General features: G+C 45.7%; 2 protein-coding genes across 2 annotated transcripts in view; one reads left to right on the plus strand and one right to left on the minus strand.

Moving 5' to 3' along the window:
- The window catches only part of LOC104270418 (isthmin-2-like), a gene marked incomplete at its 5' end in the record, with an annotated part of 3,487 nt that extends 3,153 nt beyond the window's left edge, over window positions 1–334 (plus strand). Inside the window, 1 exon segment of the mRNA XM_009864785.1 lies at window positions 4–334. Within this exon segment, the coding sequence (XP_009863087.1) occupies window positions 4–334 (331 nt within the window).
- Window positions 335–12,920: 12,586 nt separating this feature from the next.
- On the minus strand, window positions 12,921–18,696 carry AHSA1 (AHA1, activator of heat shock 90kDa protein ATPase homolog 1 (yeast); the record flags this gene model as incomplete). Its single annotated transcript, XM_009864796.1, has 8 exons — window positions 12,921–13,331; window positions 13,765–13,816; window positions 14,513–14,614; window positions 15,329–15,463; window positions 15,781–15,869; window positions 17,430–17,547; window positions 18,216–18,298; window positions 18,478–18,696. Coding segments are annotated over 8 exons (971 nt in total), but the record flags the coding sequence as incomplete, so codon positions are not given.
- Window positions 18,697–18,816: the final 120 nt, after the last annotated feature.

An 18,816-nucleotide genomic window follows, 5' to 3' on the forward strand; every position in this document is an offset into this window, starting at 1 on the left:
AAGGGACCCCCTGCAAATCTACAAGCCGACAGCACGCTTCTGCCTGCGCTCCATGCTCTCGCTCGACAGCACCACCCTGGCTGCCCAGCACTGCTGCTACGATGAGCACACCCGCCTCATCACCCGTGGCAAGGGGGCTGGCGTCCCCAACCTTATCAGCACTGAGTTCTCCCCGGAGCTGCACTACAAGGTGGACATGCTGCCCTGGATCCTCTGCAAGGGCGACTGGAGCCGCTACCATGCTGTCCGGCCCCCCAACAATGGGCGACGGTGTGCTGACAACCCCACCGAGGAGGAGTACCTCTCCCAGCTGCAGGAGGCCAAGGAGTACTAGCCACAGCCATGCTCAGAGGAGCCACGGCCATCGCCAGCTCCCACCTTGGCCCAGCCTGGCAAAGCCCCGGCCCTGCTCATGGGCTCCTTGCTGATGCTGGGCAGAGCGAGGAGGATGCACCATCCGTCTCATCACCTCATAGGGACACCTTGGCCCTCCTCCGGTTTCCTGGGGTGCCAGAGGTCATCAGGGCGCGATCCCTGCTGTGCTGCCCAGGGCAATCTCACACCCCGGGGTGCCTGGGCTGGCATGCGGGGAGCCTCGGGAGACAGGAGGCATAAAGGAGACAGGGCAGGCTGCTCCAGTCTGCTTTTATTCTCTGCAATCTTTCAGTGCAGTCTGAAAGCTGAGCGTCTGCGGGGGGCAATGGCCTCAGCTCCTGCCGGCTTCACACCACAGCCAAAGAGGTGGCCTGCTGCAGGCAGAGGTGCCTGCTCTTGCCTGTACACCTGCCCTGTCACATGCTGGTCACCTTCTGGAACTGGGGATGGGTCTTTCTAAGGCGGGGCCTCTCCTCTCCTTAGGTTTTTTGCATGCATGGTTGGGAAGGAGCAAGGAGAGTCTTAGTAGGGTTTTGTGGTTCCGGGGTGGGGTGTGGGGCAGGAGGACACTGGCTGCTTGGGCTCTCTTGGTAAGATTGCCTTGCCATCAAGGGTGCCAAAGCCAGGCATGGGTGGAGCTCAGAGGAGATCAGCATGGGGGACATCCCTGGTGTGCCTTTCAACCCCTTTGTCTCAGTGCTTAGGGGAGTAGGGTGGCAGCACCCATGCAAGTCCCACTGCCAGCCCACCTCCATGCCCTGGCTCCCTGACAGCACCCCAGCGGGTTTCAGTGCTCAGGAGCACTCATGACACAACCAAGCAGAAGGTCCTGCATTTTCCACCCACAGCCCTGCCTGAGGCAGGAGACAACTTGGCCACCTCTTGTGCTGTTCTTGGAGAGGAGCAAAAAGCACCAAGACAAGTTCTCCATGGAGATGGGAGCAAGTTGGACACCACTGGGAGCACCCAGCATTGTCCTTTGCTGTTTTGCTGCTGGCCTTGGGCCCTGCTCCATGCTGTGCCTGCCCAGGTCCCCAGCGAGAGGTAGCCCAGTCATGGGTGCACCCTGCGCTCCTCAGGCTCTCCAGCTGGCCAGGCAAGCAATTGTGGCTCAAAGGAGGAAGACACATGTGCTAATAATGTCAATACCCAGTGTCTGCAGATCATGGATCATGATGCTCTCTGTTGGCGCTTTGGTCTTGCCTGGGTTTTATTCAGATTTGCACAGGTCCATGGTAGTATCTCCTGGCATATTCTGGGAGCTCTCAAGTTTCCCATGGAGAAACTAGGCTGAATACCTTTATCCCTGGACATTCAGTTGCTGAACCTGGCAGAAACTCTTCAGAGCTTTTATTTAGCAAATTTTATGCATCAGAGGAAATAACAGAGCAAGTCAAGCACACATGAAGAGTAGACTAATTTCTACACTAGATATTTCACCCACAGCTGTTGGCTGCTTCCATGTTTTTCTGCAGGACACTATTGGACAAAAAAAATCTGCCTGGGTACAGAAGTCCCTTGTTGACTGTCCTGTGCTAGGTCTGTCCTTCTTGCAGGAGCTTTCTCCAGGGCTGGTGAAAATCCAAGGTCTGATAGCTCTTTGGGGAGTTTTTCTGGAAGCGTCTTATGTATGTTGAGTGTATGTTGATCCTTTTGCCTTGGTAACTGATAGAATATTGCATCCTTGGTCATCAGTACCTAAGACTTCATTGATGGTAACACAAATATATTAATGAAATTATCACTGAATTATTCTTATTTAACTATTATACTACACTTGTATCCCCAGACTTCAGTTATGAGTGCTGTCAAAACATAGGCAGACACCATTCATTTCCCACAACCTAATAAGCATGGATGGAGACCCATACCCTGGTAATTTTTCATGACTATTACATTTTCTCTAGCCCCAAAAATTTGCTCACTAGTTTCTGGTAGAGAGATGGTCAAGAGAGGATGGTGGTGGTCTGGTGGCTTGGTTCTGGGAGCCTGGGATGTGTGTAGGCAGACTCAGGTGTTTGTGCAGGAAGCAGATAAATTGAGTGGCCAAGGCCATGGAAGGGTGAGCTTGTTATCTTCTGTCATTTGGCAGAGCATCTTCATATTTCCTCTCCCACATCATACGTCATCATTAACATCAGCAGCCTCTCAGAGGAACTTATTTACTGTCAGTGCACGGACTTCTTTAAAATGACCTCCCATGAAACGTGGCTAGTGTCCAGTATTTGACCCACACATGGAAGCAGGACGTCTGCAAACAGCCTTTCTTGAAGGAGACTTTCTATAGCTTTCTATAGCTCAGCCAACTTGTTTGTTAGACTGCCTGCTCTCTGAGGAAGTGCTCTGATAAGGACTGTCACCCAGGATTTGCACCCTCTTCCTCTTTATACTGGGTATGTCAACGAGTCTAACCCTCAAAACAGAAACTATAATTTTTGTAATAAATGGAATTCCCATCCAAGGTCAAATAGAAAAATTTCTTGCATGGAGCCCCCACCTCCAAAAGTTGAAAGCCCAGGGGCTGTTCTGCGTTGCGTTCTGCCTCACTGCCTCTGTGTTACATCCTCTGGATGATACAAGCATGAACTGGAGCATGAGAAACAAGAAGCAGTGTTGTTCCTCACACAAGCACCTTACCCACCGGGAGGCTTTGCAGAGCACCATGAAAAAAGTAGACATCAAGCATTTATTTTTATATTCCATCAAAGATTCTGTCCAGCCCATTACTATTTAAGTGATGAATCTCTAAGCTTCCAATCCTAAAGTTTATTGTGGGTTTTATATATAATATATATAAAATGTCTTTTATTCCTACAAAATTTCATAGAGAAGAATTTTTTATTCCGATGCTGCAATAAAGCACTTTATATATGTCTGTGTTGCTGATGTCGTTCAGTTGGGACTGAAGCGTATGTCGCTGTTTGTTTTGTTGAGAGGGATGACACTGCATTGAATGCTGCAGGTCTTGAGTCCTCAGCCCTTGCTTCCTTCCCTTAGCATTTGCATTTGATGGTGTCTGGCTGCAAGAACCACAGCTAAGAGACCCTACCTGAAGCCCACCACCACAGCCATTGGGATATATGAAGTTCAGCTCACAGGGAAGGAAACCTACGAGAAGGCCATCAGGGCTGATGCTGAGAAGCAAATGCATTGCCCATGCCTCAGCCCTGACCCCAGGTTTTAGTCCATGCTCAGCTTGGCTCAAGCTGCGTGACCTTATACTAGCACACTGCTTTAAGCAAGTGTTGAGCTTGGGAGTGAGTGAAAAAACAACCCAGCATCATCCCAGCTGGAAAGCTGGTTTGGCAAATCACCTCCAGAGCCAACAGCAAACGATAATAGGGAGATTTGCAAAGCTTTCCAGGAATCACAACTTTTTGTTGCCATTAAATCGCTGCGTAAATTGTGACCGCTTCCAAGTTCTTGCTATTTCCAGCTGTTTTCCCTCCTTCTCTCCTCCTTTTGCTTTGTGCTGGCTGCACATCTGTCAAGGGTTATCTGCTACTCCGGCACAGGGCTCTGCTCTGCAGCTGCCTGGCGCCATTGCTGGCTTCTGCCCATGGGGAGCGGACTGCTCCTCTCCATGAAGGATGCTCTCAGCGTTGCTTTTCTGCAACATCAAAAACGTTGTTGCTTGGAGACCAAGCCAAGGGAAGCAAGCTGAGCTCCACTCTGCAGGAAAAGCAGCACAGAGAAAATCACTCTTTTCCCTGGAGGGGCAGTCAGCAGTTACATACACACTGTGTACGTAACATGCCTAACATGCCTTTGGTCTCTGCAACAGGGTCCTTGCTGAGCTGGATGCTGAGCCCTGTTCTGAAACTCCTGGGCTATAGAAATCCCACAGCCAGAGGTTGGAAGCAGGAAGAATCACTGCCCTAATTCTACAGGTGCTCTGGACCTGGTGACGTCACCTGAAATCGTGGAGTGAGTCTGTGGCAGTCTCATGCTGCACCTTGCCCACTGCTTTGAACACAAGAGTTCTTGACCAGATGAGTTTTCTTAGTTTGCCAGCCTGGGCTGGAGCTTTGCATGGCTCAGCTGTACCAGTTCCCCAGCATCCAACGTGGAGCTGAGTTAGCTAAACTGTCCGAGCTGAGTGTGCTCGTGGCACAGCATGGCATGCAGCCACCAACTTCTCTGTAGAAGAGTTAAAAAATTAAAAAAAAAAACAACACACTACTTGCAGCTTTTCAGCAGTAGCCCTGCTGGGCATAGCATGGACACTGGGCAAGCAGGAGCTTGTAACAAGACCTGATTTCTTGGGCTCTGCCTTCACCCCAAGTGTGGAGAATCAGTCCTGGCAGGTCCCCAGCACTCGTCAGAGCACATCCTCTGCTCTGATGCCGAAATCACACAGGGTAGTCCTGCTCAACATGTCCACAAAATGGGATTTACTTCCTCCATCTCCACAGAGGATGGACCCACATGTTTGCAGTTGGGAAAGGAATGTGTCACCCTCCTTCCGTGCCACACAGTGGCCAGCTGCCCCTCAGAAATGCATGAGAGGAGTCCAGCTGGTGGGCCCCAGCCCTTGCTTTGTCCTAGGTCCTTGCAAGCATGTCAGCTATTCTCCTCTCACTGCATGAGAGCCCAGCAGTAGTGATCACAACCCTGCACAGCTTGACCATCATGAAGGGGCCAGGGGCTGCAGCGGAGCCCATCCACTAGCCAGCATCGCTGGCCATGCCAGCCCCTGCCAGCCCTGACCCCAGCTGGGCCAGTGCTGGTGGAGCTCAGCAGTAGCTGGCAGGGTGGCCATGAGGTTTTGTGAAGAGCCAGGAGAAAGTCCCCTTCCCACCAGGCATCACAGCCTGGGTTACACGGAGATGTATCACAGAAAATTGATTTAGTTGAGATCTCGAGAATCTACATAGCCCCACCATGGGGACACGGGTAAATCATTTCTCACAATGGGTCCTGCTCTGTCCTGGGCTTCAAGGTCTCCAGTGATGGAGATGCCACAGTAATCCTCAGCTTTACTGTTCTTGCATGGAGAAGTATTTCCCTAGGAGCCAATCTAAATCCTTCCTGCTTTACTTTATCTGCAGTGGTGACAGAGCATATATTATTGCTTTATTTGCTTCATGTATTTCAGAATTTTATCATTGCACTCCCTATTTCCCTCCTTCCTTAAGGCAATTCTTTCAGGCTTTCCTTAGAAGCTGTACTTGAAGACCTCTGGTCTACAAGTTTCCCACCAGTGGGCTCCCTCCAAGTAATTCACCTCTTTCTTGAAGTGTGGAGCCCAAAACTGAAGCCACAGAGTCTTATCTGGGGCTTTTTTAATGCTATACACAAAGATTTCTTCACAAGATCTACAAAACCCAGCCTGCCCAGGCAGCTTTGATTCTCTTCCATGATGTTTTAATTTTATGTTTGTTTTAAAACTCACCTTAACTTGCTTAGATTGAATGTATTTTATAGATGTGCTGCTAAGCCTGTTGCTTCCCCTCTTGTACACAGGTTACTGGTGGTTTCTACCTTACTGTAAAATTCTGCAATTCAGGCTTCCTGAGCCAGATGTGATGGTCGCTCTGTTTAATAGCCCTCAGTTGGTCTATTCTTCCATGAATTTTTCCACTCCTGTTCTGAATCCGTGTAAACTTTTAGTGGTACCATATTACTAGCTGCAAGAAATTCCAGAATTCATTAGATGTGTTCAGACACCCTTTTGGCTGGGACCACATATTATGTTGTTTGCTGGTTGCTCCTTACTCATCTTCTCCATGTGCCTCATAGGTACGTAGCCAGTTATCATCTACCTCTGACCTCTCATCACTGTGAAATATTCACTGTTTGCTTTTCTCTTCTCTGGGCTTTTTTTAAACGTACATTTTCTTTAATTCACAAGACTTTCCCTCTTACCCTGTGTCAATTCAGATTCCTGAAGTGCCTTTGGACAGCATACTGGACCTTGCTTTTCTTCCTCTTCTTATATAGTCCTCCCTCCCCCCAAATAGCTGAAGGACTGCAGTCTGTCTCTCCTTACGCTTCCAAGTAAAGCAACGGCCTGGGGTTTCGCATCAACATCTGCATAGGAGAAGGAGCGGGTCTCTGCTGAGAGCAGGCAGGTTAACACAGGGACCTTCACTGGCATGCAGCAACTTCAGGCTCAGATTGCCAGGTGAGCAGCTGAAGGGGTGTAAGGCATTAGCACCACTGTGCCCCGTTAGGGACAGCAAATCTTGACACACTCTGTGCCTTAGGCTAAGCGCTAGCTCACAGCCTGGCCTTTTAGCAGGAGCTTTCCTTCACCAATGGGTCAGTCAAGTGGATCCACTTGCGAACAGCACTTGCGAACAGCAGCCGAGGCACAGCAACATGGCAACACAGCCTGTCCTGCTGCTGTGGGGATGGTGATTTCCAGCTCGAGGGGTGTGGAGCCAGCTGAGCAAGCACCAGCATGACTCTGGACAGTCAGTTCTGCTGGAAGAATTGCCCTCAAACGGCCTCTGAGCAAAGCCCTGAGTCTGTGAGCCCCGTGAATGTGGGTTGCTGGCTAAGCCAAAGCGTCCTATTAGAGTAGCAGCAGGATGCCCGAAGTAAACTCTGTTTTTGATAAAAAGAAGGCAATTAAAATTCCACTTCAGCTGCCCTCTTGTCCCACTTCCTAACCTTCCAGCGGCAGGTGATTAGTGCGGTTTGCCTTCTGCTGCCCTCGCTCCGCTGTGCTGGCGGAGCCCCACTGCAGGCCAGCACAGCTGCTGCAGCACAGCAAGGACACCGTGCTTCAGCTGGACAGTGGACTCAGGCTAACGTAGAATGAGCTCATTGTTTTTCAGTTTTCAAAGCATTTTGCTCTCCTCTTACCAAAGCTCTTGCCTTAGCTGTGAACACACTTGCCAGCCCTGCTGTTCAAGTTTCCCCATGTTTCTGTCCAGAATTTCCCAAGCAGAAAACCGAACACACGCTGCACAGTGGCATCGGTGTGCTTGCATCGTGTCATGCTCCTGCAGCCCACCAGATGCGTACAGTGGTTCATCTGTGCATAAGAATCCTGGCAAAATACCTGCAGCACCTTTCCCACCCAGATGGTGCTTTTAGCACGATGTCCTGCAGGACATAGGGAAGCCACACTGTATCTACAGGTACCCAGACTTTACATAATATAGAACTTCGTTTCATAGCACAATCTTGATGTCCATACACACTTTAACATGAATAATTACTTTGGAATAGAGAGTGGAAAAGGCTAGGAACGCTCTCCATAGTTTAAAAAGCAACTCAATTACATTTGGGGGTTCTTTAAACGGACACTGTTTTAAAAATTTTTTTCCTGTCTCCTCAACTGAAAGGGATGGTTACAACATGCCATTCAGATTAAAAAAAAATTTAAATCCCCCAAACAGTAATTCTTACCCAGTAACATTACTTCTATCTTATTAGAGGTGCTCTGCAGAAAAAAAAAGTATGCAAGAGAAGCTCAGGCCCCCGAGGGAAAGCCAAGTACTTCAGTGATCCTTGAGGTTAAGCAGATGGATGCTTCCAACCAGAGTGAGATTTTCTCCCCCATCCTATAAACAAGTTTATGGCTTTAGAAAATATCTCAGGGAACACCCTTTCCTCAGTGCACATATCTTCCTCCTTCAAATCTATGAAATTTCCCTCTTCAGTGTATCTTGTTAATTGAAGTTAATGTTCTTATTTTGTATAGGTCAGAAGAAATTATGGAGTGCAGAAAACTCTGCCTCTACAAACCCAACTGCTGAGCTTGGCTGCATAGATCTGTAGCATACAGTTAAATACAGTGTCATGTCACTTTGTGATCCTGTGACCTTTGACCTTCTGACTTTTGACATTTGACCCAGTAACCTTTTATCTTTGACCCAGCAACTTTCACCCCTGGTGACCTTTGATCCCTTGACCTTCAACTTGGTGACCTATGTCCCTGTTATCCTTTGACACTGTGATATTTGATCTGGTGAGCCATGACCCCACAACCTTTGACCCAGATTACCTTTGGCCTGGTGACCTAGTGACCTTTGACCTTTCACACCATGATTTTTGACCCAGTGCCATTTTTGCCCCAGTGACCTTAGACCGCGTTGTCTTAGATCCTTTACCCAGCAGCCTTTGACCTTTGCACCAGTGCTCTGTTGCTGTAGGAAAGTTCAGGAAGGAGGGAAGAAGGAAACAGAAAGGGAGAAAGTAAATATATCTTTTTTTTCCATACTCCATTTATAATGACATCACAAAGGTTATTTTGCTTTCCTTTATTAAGCACTTTCATACAGTTGATACAGATTTAGCTTCAGTAAATCGATATGTGCTGGTTTTACATAAGCATACAGTCTTAAGTGGCCAAGTAAATGGTGAGGCAGGGATAAGGCTTCATCAAAGTTGTAAAAATTAAGACAGTGTGTGTGTGTGTAATGTATTTTCTTCATTTTTAGGTAGCTATTCCTTGATAAGGTTATTGTAATTCTAAATTGTACCAGGAAATTTAATTATTTCTGCCTATGATCATGAGCATCCATTAGTAATATAGCATACCAAGAGCCTTAAAAACTGCTTTTCCACTTAGCTGTTAAATACAGTTGAAACAAGTTACCTTTGTAATCGTAATGCAATGTTTCAGATTATCCTGAAAGACAGGCAGTATATGGCGAACTGAACGAGGGGACGGGAGGAGACTAGTTCCTTAAATAAATGGACTTCAACCTCTACTAGTGGTTTATGCAGCAGAATGGATAAGAACTGTTCACTCTACAGTCTCTATTAACATTATATAGTTACTGCTGTTCATATCTTGTACGGTTGATGTCTCGTTATTCTATAGACTTTTTTATAAGAAGTCTAGCAAAAGAAGATCACTTGATGATGAAAACATGGGTCCTATTTACTGAAATTTTGGGAAAGCAATGTCTTGTGTCCTTTGTTGTCATCACTTGATCTTTACTGAATTGAATATAACAGATTGTTTAAAGGTACAGATGCTCCTGCCAACCAGTCTTGAGTCTTTTTCCTTAGTCTTCTTTCTTAGTCCTTTCTCAGTTAGTTACATTTTTAAAAGAGAGGGGGCCGGTTAGCTCAGTCAGTTGAGCGTGGCGTTAACAACGCTAAGGTCGCAGGTTCGATTCCTGTTCGGTCCCCATGTGTTGCTTGATCTAGTCAAGAGGTGGCGTCCCTGGTGGCAGGGGGACTGGAATAAAATGATCTCTAAGGTCCCTTCCAGCTTAAGCCATTCTATGATTCTGTGGTGATTCTATGACTAAGCCACCACACCGGTTTAAATGGTTTATACATACCCGTTTCTAACAGTTTTAAACTGAAGTTAGCTCAATACCAGCCTTTGTTTATTTCTACATGCCAGGTCAGTGTGCCTGCTGGGGAGCACCAGGGTGAGCCCTCTGGGGCTCCGGGCACAGGGGCTGTGACCACAGCGGGTGCAAGAGGTGACCCAAATGAACCAATCACAGCGTTCCTTCCCATAGGGCCCAGTACCAAAGGGCCCCTGAGAGGAGCTCTGGGGCCTTCTGTGCTGCTGGGCTGGGAGGGCTGCTGTGGGCTCTTTGTCATCTCTCCCCACATTGGTGTTTCTGATGGGACAAGTTTTTCCCCTGCTTCCTGGCTGGGAGAGGCACAGCTCTTTTAATGTCTTGTTTGGGTGTCGGTTTGTTGTTTGGGGTTTTTTTGGACTTTCATCTGGGCTCGGGCACTCCCATCTGCTGCCCAGTCCCACCTGGGACTTTTTTTCTGCTCAGGACCTTGTTGTCTGGAAGGCGTGAGTCCTGTATTAACATATTTGCTTGTATGTTTGAGCATATTTGCATACTCATATATATATGTATGTAGTTTCACATCTTCATTGTTATTGTTAGCATTATTCTTTTTTCTTCTGCAAGCTGATTCAAGATCTTTCAGTCTCAAAGTCTTTCTCCCTGGCTCCCCTGGGAGAGTGGTGGGGGGATCACAGAGAGCATCTATCAGTTTAGTGGCCAGCCCAGCTTTAAACACTGACAGATTCTTAATACTAATTTCTTTTGTGCAGAGGTCTTTTGTCCAAGTACTACTTGAAATGAGATAACGGGAAAAAGATCAGAAAGTAAAAGTAACCCTTCACTCACATTGAATTTTTAAGGATGGTATGTTAAAGTATGATGCTGAGTGAGCCCCTTTATTTTTTCTTCAGAGGGAAACTGTTCTGCCTAAGAAACCCCCATTTTTTTACCTAGTTTTCTGTTTGGCTGTTATTATTAAGAAAATGTAAATGAAGACATCTTGTATGCTGGATGTGGTGTTTTATATAACTTACTCTATATACTTGGACATCGTGGCATTTTTTTTGCAAGTATATGTAGAACAGAGAGCTTGTTTGTTAGATGTGATTGCACCTACCTCTGCGTAAAACAGAGCTAGGGCTTTGGCACTGAGAAGACTGAGTAGTGATGTAACTGTCAAAGAGACAGGTCAAACTTGAAAAATATATTCTGCATGTCCAAAAAAGCTAGGAAAGGAGAAATGGATTTAAAGTGGGGCAAGGGAGACCTAGATTAAGTAACTCCCTAGCAGTGGTGTAAAGAAACACCAAAATAACTGGCCGGAGAGCTTTTCAAGTTTCCCATGTGGAAACCACAAGGGTGCAAGAGGGCCTCACAGGTTTGGAGTGGCACCAAAGTTCTCCTGCAGCAGCAGGGACTGGGCAATAGCTCGAGGACGCATTTGGCCCTGTGGTTCCAGGTTATTTCAGCGTGGTGTCAGGGAGGAGGGCTCTAAAGCACACACACTGTATGGCCAGGGAGATTCCATACTCTTTTTGTGGCAGCCATGACACTGGCTTAACTGAGAAAGGAAGTTAGTCCGTATCTGAAGGAACTACACCCTGAGTATTTCTGTCAGTAGCCCAGGTTTCTTTCACAATACCTTAAGCAAAACCTTAGTAGAATGCAATTTTAGGTGGAAATTGAACACTTCTGTCAATTGAGAGCATGCAGTCAGCTCTGTGAAAACCAAAACCAGAAACACAAGTTGAAGACTTGTCTTTTCTATTTGCTAAATGTGTTACACTAGCTTTGCTTAAATAAATAAAAAAGGACTTTTTTTACTAGCCATTTTGAGCACTGTATTTGTGAAATAGCATTTTAAATGCTAAAATTACACACTATGCAGCTTTTCTAATTTGCTTGTTATTCATCTAATTAACTATATTAATCTCAGATTCACTTTCTTTATCCAACATGCAGAGCAAATGAGCATTTTTGGCTTAAATCTCTAGTCATGGCCAGGCTGAGTGGAGGACAAAGCAGTGTTACAGCCTGTGACTTTGGCTAGAACATTAGCAACTGGAAAGTTTAACTTCTGAGATTAACTTCACCATTGCAGTCGCTGTGTCTATGTTATCATGGAAGCTACTGGAGAGGGAAAAACTCAGCTGCAGAGGGAATTAACTCTCTCAATGTAGATGGAAAGCTTTTTCAATGCTAACCTCATATAAAGCTCTTTGCAAGACCGTAAAATTCAGACCAGTATCAGTTTTGTGACTAGCCCCAGTAACAAGTCAAAGTGGCAATAATCCAGCAGCTCCCTGTAGAAGTGAGCTAATTCTATAAAATGGATTGCAGGCAAAAGCTCACGTTTAGGCCAGATAGGAAAACCCACCCTAACAGAAGTGCAATGCCAAATCACACAAAAAACCCCCATGGAATTCCAATACTATTGGTGGAGTATTCAGTGTACGCATAAGTGAACAACATACGTATGAGATGAGGAAAAGGTAGTTTTGTCATTTGATTGTCTGTTCATTATTTCATCATGAAGCAGTCAGCTTTGACCTTGGAAATGTGTATTTCAGTAGTATCTTAATGCTGGCCAAAAAAGATACTAAACAGTACTGGTCCTGATACTGACCCCTGAGGAACACCACTCCTTCCATATACCCTCCTTACACCTCAGATATTGAATGTTAAAATAGAAGAACAAGACCACTTGCAACAGACACTAATCAGTGTTCTACGTATTGAGCACTTGATTAAAAACAAAACCAAGAAAACAACCACTGTAGCTCTTTCTGTACTATTGTATTCTGTAAGATTTCAACATAGGAAAATGGGAATCAATCCCATGCCCACTGGGAGTCTAGTTTGCTTTGGCCTGAAGCTCTTGGGAGATAGCTGACCCAGGGCCCCACAACCTGCTAGAACGGTTCTGTAGGTGGGAGTTTCCCCAGCAGCAGTTTGCAGATTGTCTTGGATGTCAGGTGACTAAATGACAGGCATTGCTGTACACAGGCTAGTATAAGGAAGGATTGTTTAAAAAGGGGATGTGCAAGGGAGGAGTAGTTTGAACCGGATTCTTGGACCCCTTCAGAAACAGGGGGGGTTTGAAACATTTACTAGCAGCAGATCAAAAGCAGAGAGAAAATGAGCAGCTGCTCAAACTAAAAACTGCATCAAGCTCATGCCTCTACTCCCCCAGAAGTGAGGAGTAAATCACGTTGGGATCAGCGTTCCTCATTGATCGGTGTTCTTCCAGGCAGATCCCTCCCTCAGCCTATCGACCGACCCTTTGAACTCAAGCCAATCTGAGGGACACAAATTCCATGGTGCTTTTTTAAGTTAGGTTTATTTAGCAATAGAAGTATGTACATGTAAGAGAATCCCCTGCAGCACAAAACATGCACAAAGCAGTGAGGGACTGAAAGTGGTGCTGCTCAATTGCCTTCCTTGTCACCTGTCATCCCACTTTGCTCGGCAGCAGGGCCAAGATTAGAAAGGGACAGGTGAGAAATTTATCGGTCCACGTGGCAGAGTCTTCCAGGCAGAGCCTTCCCAGCAACCAGTATTAAAACAAGCGGGCGCCATAGCCAAATGTCTGTTTAATTCCCTCGAAGTAGTAGCGCTGCCAGCCTTGCTTCGTTCTTTCCTCCTCGCTGGCAGGAACGCCCTTGCCTTCCAAGCACACCTCTGTCTCGCCACCTTTGTCATTGAAGTTCAAGGTAATTGTTGCAAAGTGCCCTGAAGGAACCAAAGCAAATCTGTGTGAACTACTAGAATATGCTGCCCCAAGGAGCTGCTCTGCTCCTCCTCTTGCATGGCACCACTTAAGACTCCTTGGGATCCTTCCCAGAGGATCTATTTATGACAGCTGCAGGCTTTCCTCAGCAACAGAGGGAGGAGAGGGTTCCCTCTTCAAAGGGTTCAAAGCAGGTGCAGCCACAGCTGAGCAAGCTGCTACTCAATTGGTCCTTCCCTGGCTGCTGCTCTAAGCAGTGGCTGATGATTCTGACCTGACTGTGTGGGATACAGAGCTGGGATGAAGCTGGTGCACCTCCCAGAACATACATGTGCTCCCTGATCACCTGCCAGAGTGCAATGGGGCAAATGGGGCTGGAATTCTTCAAATGCAGGCAAGGGCTGTAAAACCACAGACGGTTTTTGAACTACTTACCAGCTGGCCAAGATTTAAATCTCCATTTCATAACAAGTTGCTTCTCAGGTACCTTGGAAAGAGAAAGACTGAGTAGTAATTTCTTGCAAATCCTGCAGTCTAGTAGAAAACAACTAAAATGTGTTTATCTGAAGCCTCAGAGATCCCTTGAGAAACACACATAGAGGGAAGGAGATTTAAGTGTCCTTTTCTTACAGGTTGCCCAGAGAGGTGGTGGAGGCTCCATCCGTGGAGACATTCAAGGTCAGGCTTGATGGGACTCCGAGCAACCTGATCTAGTTAAAGATGTCCCTGCTCACTGCAAGGGGGTTGGACTAGATGGCCTTTAAATGTCCCTGCCAGCCCGACACATCCTATGATTCCTTCCATTCCTTTTCCAGGAAGCTAGGCATTGTACAGCCCCAAATGCTGAGACGGTGTCACTGCCCAGAAGACTTAAGTGGCAGGTGGGCTAAAGAGGAAAAGGGTCTTTAACAATTCCCAACCCCTAGTAAATACGTAAAATCACACAAAGACATGGCAGATGCATGACTGGAAGCCAGATTTTTTTCCCCAGACTGAAGTCCCCTATATTAATGCATATACATTAATGTGTACCATAAGGAATGTTTCAATGGCCACAGTGATTATGAATAACTATCGGGCAGAACTCCACAATTAGCTAACTGAAGCATTGTTACAGAACTGATAGCTCAAAAATAAAAGGGCTGCCCCCGAGCATGGTACACCTGCACTAGTTAGTACTTACTAGATCGACAAACTCTCCGGTGACGCTGCCATCGAGTAACTGGAACTTGCCGCCTTTATCAGCCTCCAAGGTGGCTTGTGCGTGAGTGAAAGCTTGGACCATCTGAAAATAATTCCAGAGGACACCTGTATTACTTGACACTATCTACTCGCAAACTTGTTGCCTAATGCCTCCCGCCCAGCTATAAAAGTTATGGAAGAAGAGGTAAGTCAATAAAGTAAGGTCTTCATCAAGAAAAAAACCTGCCCTGGCCAGAAAAGCCAAGGTTATAGCCACTGAAGCAGCATTGTAGCCTCCCAAGGGAGGTTCTGCAACGCTGCTGATTCCTTAATGAAACCTGGTTCTAAGCAAAGGTCACTTTTTTATCTTTTTTTTTGTTTTTAAAAGGTGGAACAGAAGACTAAAACCATGTTGAAATGATGATATAATACTGCTCTCTCTTCTTAAACTATGTCACAGTGTGCAGGAAAGGGGAAGCTATTCTCAAAGTACACTTTGATACCACCTATTTTTAAAAGGAAAAAAAATCCAAAAAGCACACAACTGTAAATTCCAAGAGCTCTGACCACATGCAGTAAGGGATACACCTACAGATAGGTGCCGGCAGCAGTCTGGAACTGGCTTCTGGCTGCCATTAATCCTCTCTTGTCAACTGTGTGAAAAGATGCACACGCAAGCTTTAAGCAACTATTCTGCAGACCACCTTTCTTATTTCATTCTCATGGACTGCGTGAGTCCTATAGAATGCCTTTAACAGCTTCTTAGGAACAACCTTTCATGGACACGGAACAGTTCTCAGAACAAGACTGGCATTACCTCCTGAGTAATGAATACCCGGTAGAGCTCCTCCGGAGATGTTAAGAAGGTGTCCTTCAAGCTGATCTTGCATGTAGGGATCTTGACTCCTATGGATTTTGACTGCGATGTGGCAGTACTGCTGCTAGCGGCTGTCTAACAAAACAACAAGGAAAACAAACACACGTAGACTTTTTTCACAAATGACTCAAGTGGTTCACATATCCAAGAGAAAAAGCAAATGCCTTCAGTACAGATGTAATTAGGTAGAACTGTATTTTCAATGTAAAAAGCAGATTTATCGCTTTAAGCATTAAGCAGTATCATATGCCAGTCAGGCCTACACCACAGATTGCCAATTCCTGAATAAACGTATCCTATAAACAGCACAGCTTGTTCCTGTAAGCCCTGGAATCTAATACTATGTACCTTTCTTCACAGATCAAAAAGCATATTTGCACAGTTTTATTTACCTTGCGGTCTTCTGCTTTAGGAGCCACCTGAGGTGTTGTTTCCATGTGTTCACCATTCACTGTGGGCAAAATCATGCCCTGGGTGAATTCTGCAAAGACAGGAATGCGCCCATGAAACTAGTAAAAGATCACTTAAATCTTTTAACTGTTCTTTGAAATACACAATCAAAAAGGGCTTCCTGGTTTCTCCCTTGCTCTTGCTAGCACCCACAACTTGAAAGTTTTAAAAAGAAGTAAACAGAGCTCTTTTTACAAGCAATTGATTCTTCTTGCCTTCACCACTCCCTGCTGAAGGCCACTATCAGAACCTGCCTACACTAACAACTAGGAACTCGCCTCCTCTTCCCAGCCTAGACATGCCAATCACTGTCTTCCACATGTCGCTCTTGTTTTAATGTTAGCTGTGCACTTATGTAGCTTTTCCCCCCCCCTCTCTAATATAAATAGCAATCACATCTCAAATACTTTCATCTTATTGGTCTAGACAAACCAAAGGGAGCTTTTCAACTTATTTTCAGACAGGCTCTCCATTTCCCTTATCACAGTACAGAATAAAATTACTTCTAACTCCATCTTCATCTTTTTTGATGCCACAGAACTACACCTAGAAACCCACAAGGTCTCACCAGTGCCCTGTCCAACAGCGCTTTTGTAACTGCACCTGCAGCTTCAGCCTCTTTCAGCACCATGTTTGCTTTTCTCCAGCTCTATCATTTCTGCCCTTACCAGTTTGCTCTTTTATTGTATGTGTATAGTCTTGTATCCTGCAATACTTAATTCTCATCTATTCTTATTTATTCCAGCCCACAAGATCACATCGTTCTTCCTGAATAACATTCTCATCTTTCACTGGGTGACTGCATCTCCCACCCAGACCATGAAAACACCTGAAAAGATCCAAGGGTACAGAAATTTGATCCTGCAAAAGCAGCATCCAGTAATGGTTTGTATGTACCAAAACTTGACTATCTAGCACATTTAGTGCAATGCAGGTAAATGCATATAAAAATCAACTACAGCGTTTCCAGCCTGCACTAGAGAGAAAAGCCAAACTTGACCAAAGACACTGATTTAATTCCAACTGCTCGAATCAGATTTCTCTTCTAAAAAAAAATAATTTTCATTCAGATGCTGAGACAGCTCATTCAATGACACCAACAAAACCTGCAGAACCACTTCCAGTTGTCAGTTATTCTCAAATCTAAACACCAGATGCCTTTACTAGTGTGGCAAAAGAGCAAATAACCCAACAAACTAGAGAGAGAACATCCCACCTTCCAAGGGAGTAAGCAAACTAGAGGCCAGACCGTGCAGTGACTGATACTGTGCCACTGCGGAGCAAACACATTTTACTGGCTTTATTTTCTGTATAGCTGACCTTCAGCACGTGAAGGACATTCTCTGTTTTAAAACATAAATCCAAAAAATGCTGTTTATCATTGGGTTATCACCAAAAGCATTTTTTCCGGGGTGTGCTACAGTGTGTAGAGACAGAAGAGCTTCTTGCAAAAGGCTAAATGTTTTCAAAAAAGAAAAGTTACTGCTCTCACACCTTCCTTTTGAAATGGGGTGAGGGACTAATATTCACTCCTTTCTTTATCATTAGCCCATAAGGGTTCCTGTAACACGTCTCCCTCTCAGTTACATACCTGTTTTGAGAGTGCTGATGTAAGTTTTCATTGCATCTCTGATTTTTTTTGCACCCTCTTGCTTCATCAGGGTCTTCAAGTTAGTGTCAGGCTCATCTTTAGCAAGGCTGACAAGGATCTAAACAAGAAGGACAAGTGCTGATCAGTGAAGCCATACTTGCATGGTCCTTTTATTACTCAGTTCTACATCACAGTCAGACTTCAGCCAAACTTTCACAAGCAGCAGGGTAATTTTATTAATGTTTCACTTCATCTCTCTCAGCCTACAGTAATGTACGCATGTGCCTAAATACCTTTATGTGCTACAGAGCCCTTATATCTAGAAGACTGGAATTAATCTTGTAAAGGTACAATGTGATGGGGAGGAACTCTGTATCAGGGAGTGTAGTTGCAGGATAAAGGGTAACAATTTTAAACTGAAAGAGGGTAGATTCAGGTTAGATAAAAGAAGAAATTCTTTACTGTGAGTTTGGTGAGGCACTGGAACAGGTAGCCCAGAGAAGCTGTGGATGCCTCGTCCCTGGAAGTGTTCGAGACCAGGCTGGATGGGGCTTTGAGCAACCTCGTCTAGTGGGAGATGTCCCTACCCCTGGCAGGGGAGTTGGAACTTTAAGGTTCCTCCCAACCCAAACCATTCTATGATTCTATTCACTTAAGCAGTTGTCTAACACTAATCAAGTTCACAGGTGTTCTGAAAAAGGTAATATAGAAGGAAGCACTAATGCTGTGAGGATTCCTGTTAGAAGAGCCATACAGCCAGCAGTATTAGCCTTTAGCTGTGCTTACCTCAACTTCATCAATGTCATTTTCATCTGAGAGGTTAGGAATCTCCACATAACCTTTGTATTTCACTCCTGTCTTTGAGGTGCCTGCAATTACAGTTATGTTGTTCAGATCAACATTTCTTACTGTCTGTTGTAAAAGCAAACTTGTAGCACGACACAAGCACTTCCCTTTTTTTAATTACTTCCCAAATGAGATAAGAATCCCTATCCTTAATCTTGTACTTGAATCTAGGCTTGAAACAGGAGGGGAGAACATCACTCACCAGTCCATGCCAGCTTGATAGCCCACTCATAGAAGAAGATAAGCTTCCCTTTGCGATTGTTAATGGAGGCCTCTCCATCCAGTTTGCTCACTTCTGTCACCTCACAAGCCCCTTCCTCGCTCTCCACCCTGACAGGCAGGAGGAGAGTTTTCAGCCGTTCTGTGGACCAGTTGGAGGCATCTCGCTCGGTCCTGCGAGAAAACCCGGAGCTGTGAGAATCTGGGACAGGCCACACCATCAGCACACAGCGGGACTATCGAGCCTTCCCTCGGTCCTTCCTTCGCTGCCCCCCTCCAACACAGACACACACGCACACGGGGAGCCCTTCCCCGGGCTCCC

The sequence above is a fragment of the Apaloderma vittatum genome, unplaced genomic scaffold, assembly GCF_000703405.1.
Source record: "Apaloderma vittatum isolate BGI_N311 unplaced genomic scaffold, ASM70340v1 scaffold2570, whole genome shotgun sequence".
Taxonomy (NCBI): domain Eukaryota; kingdom Metazoa; phylum Chordata; class Aves; order Trogoniformes; family Trogonidae; genus Apaloderma; species Apaloderma vittatum.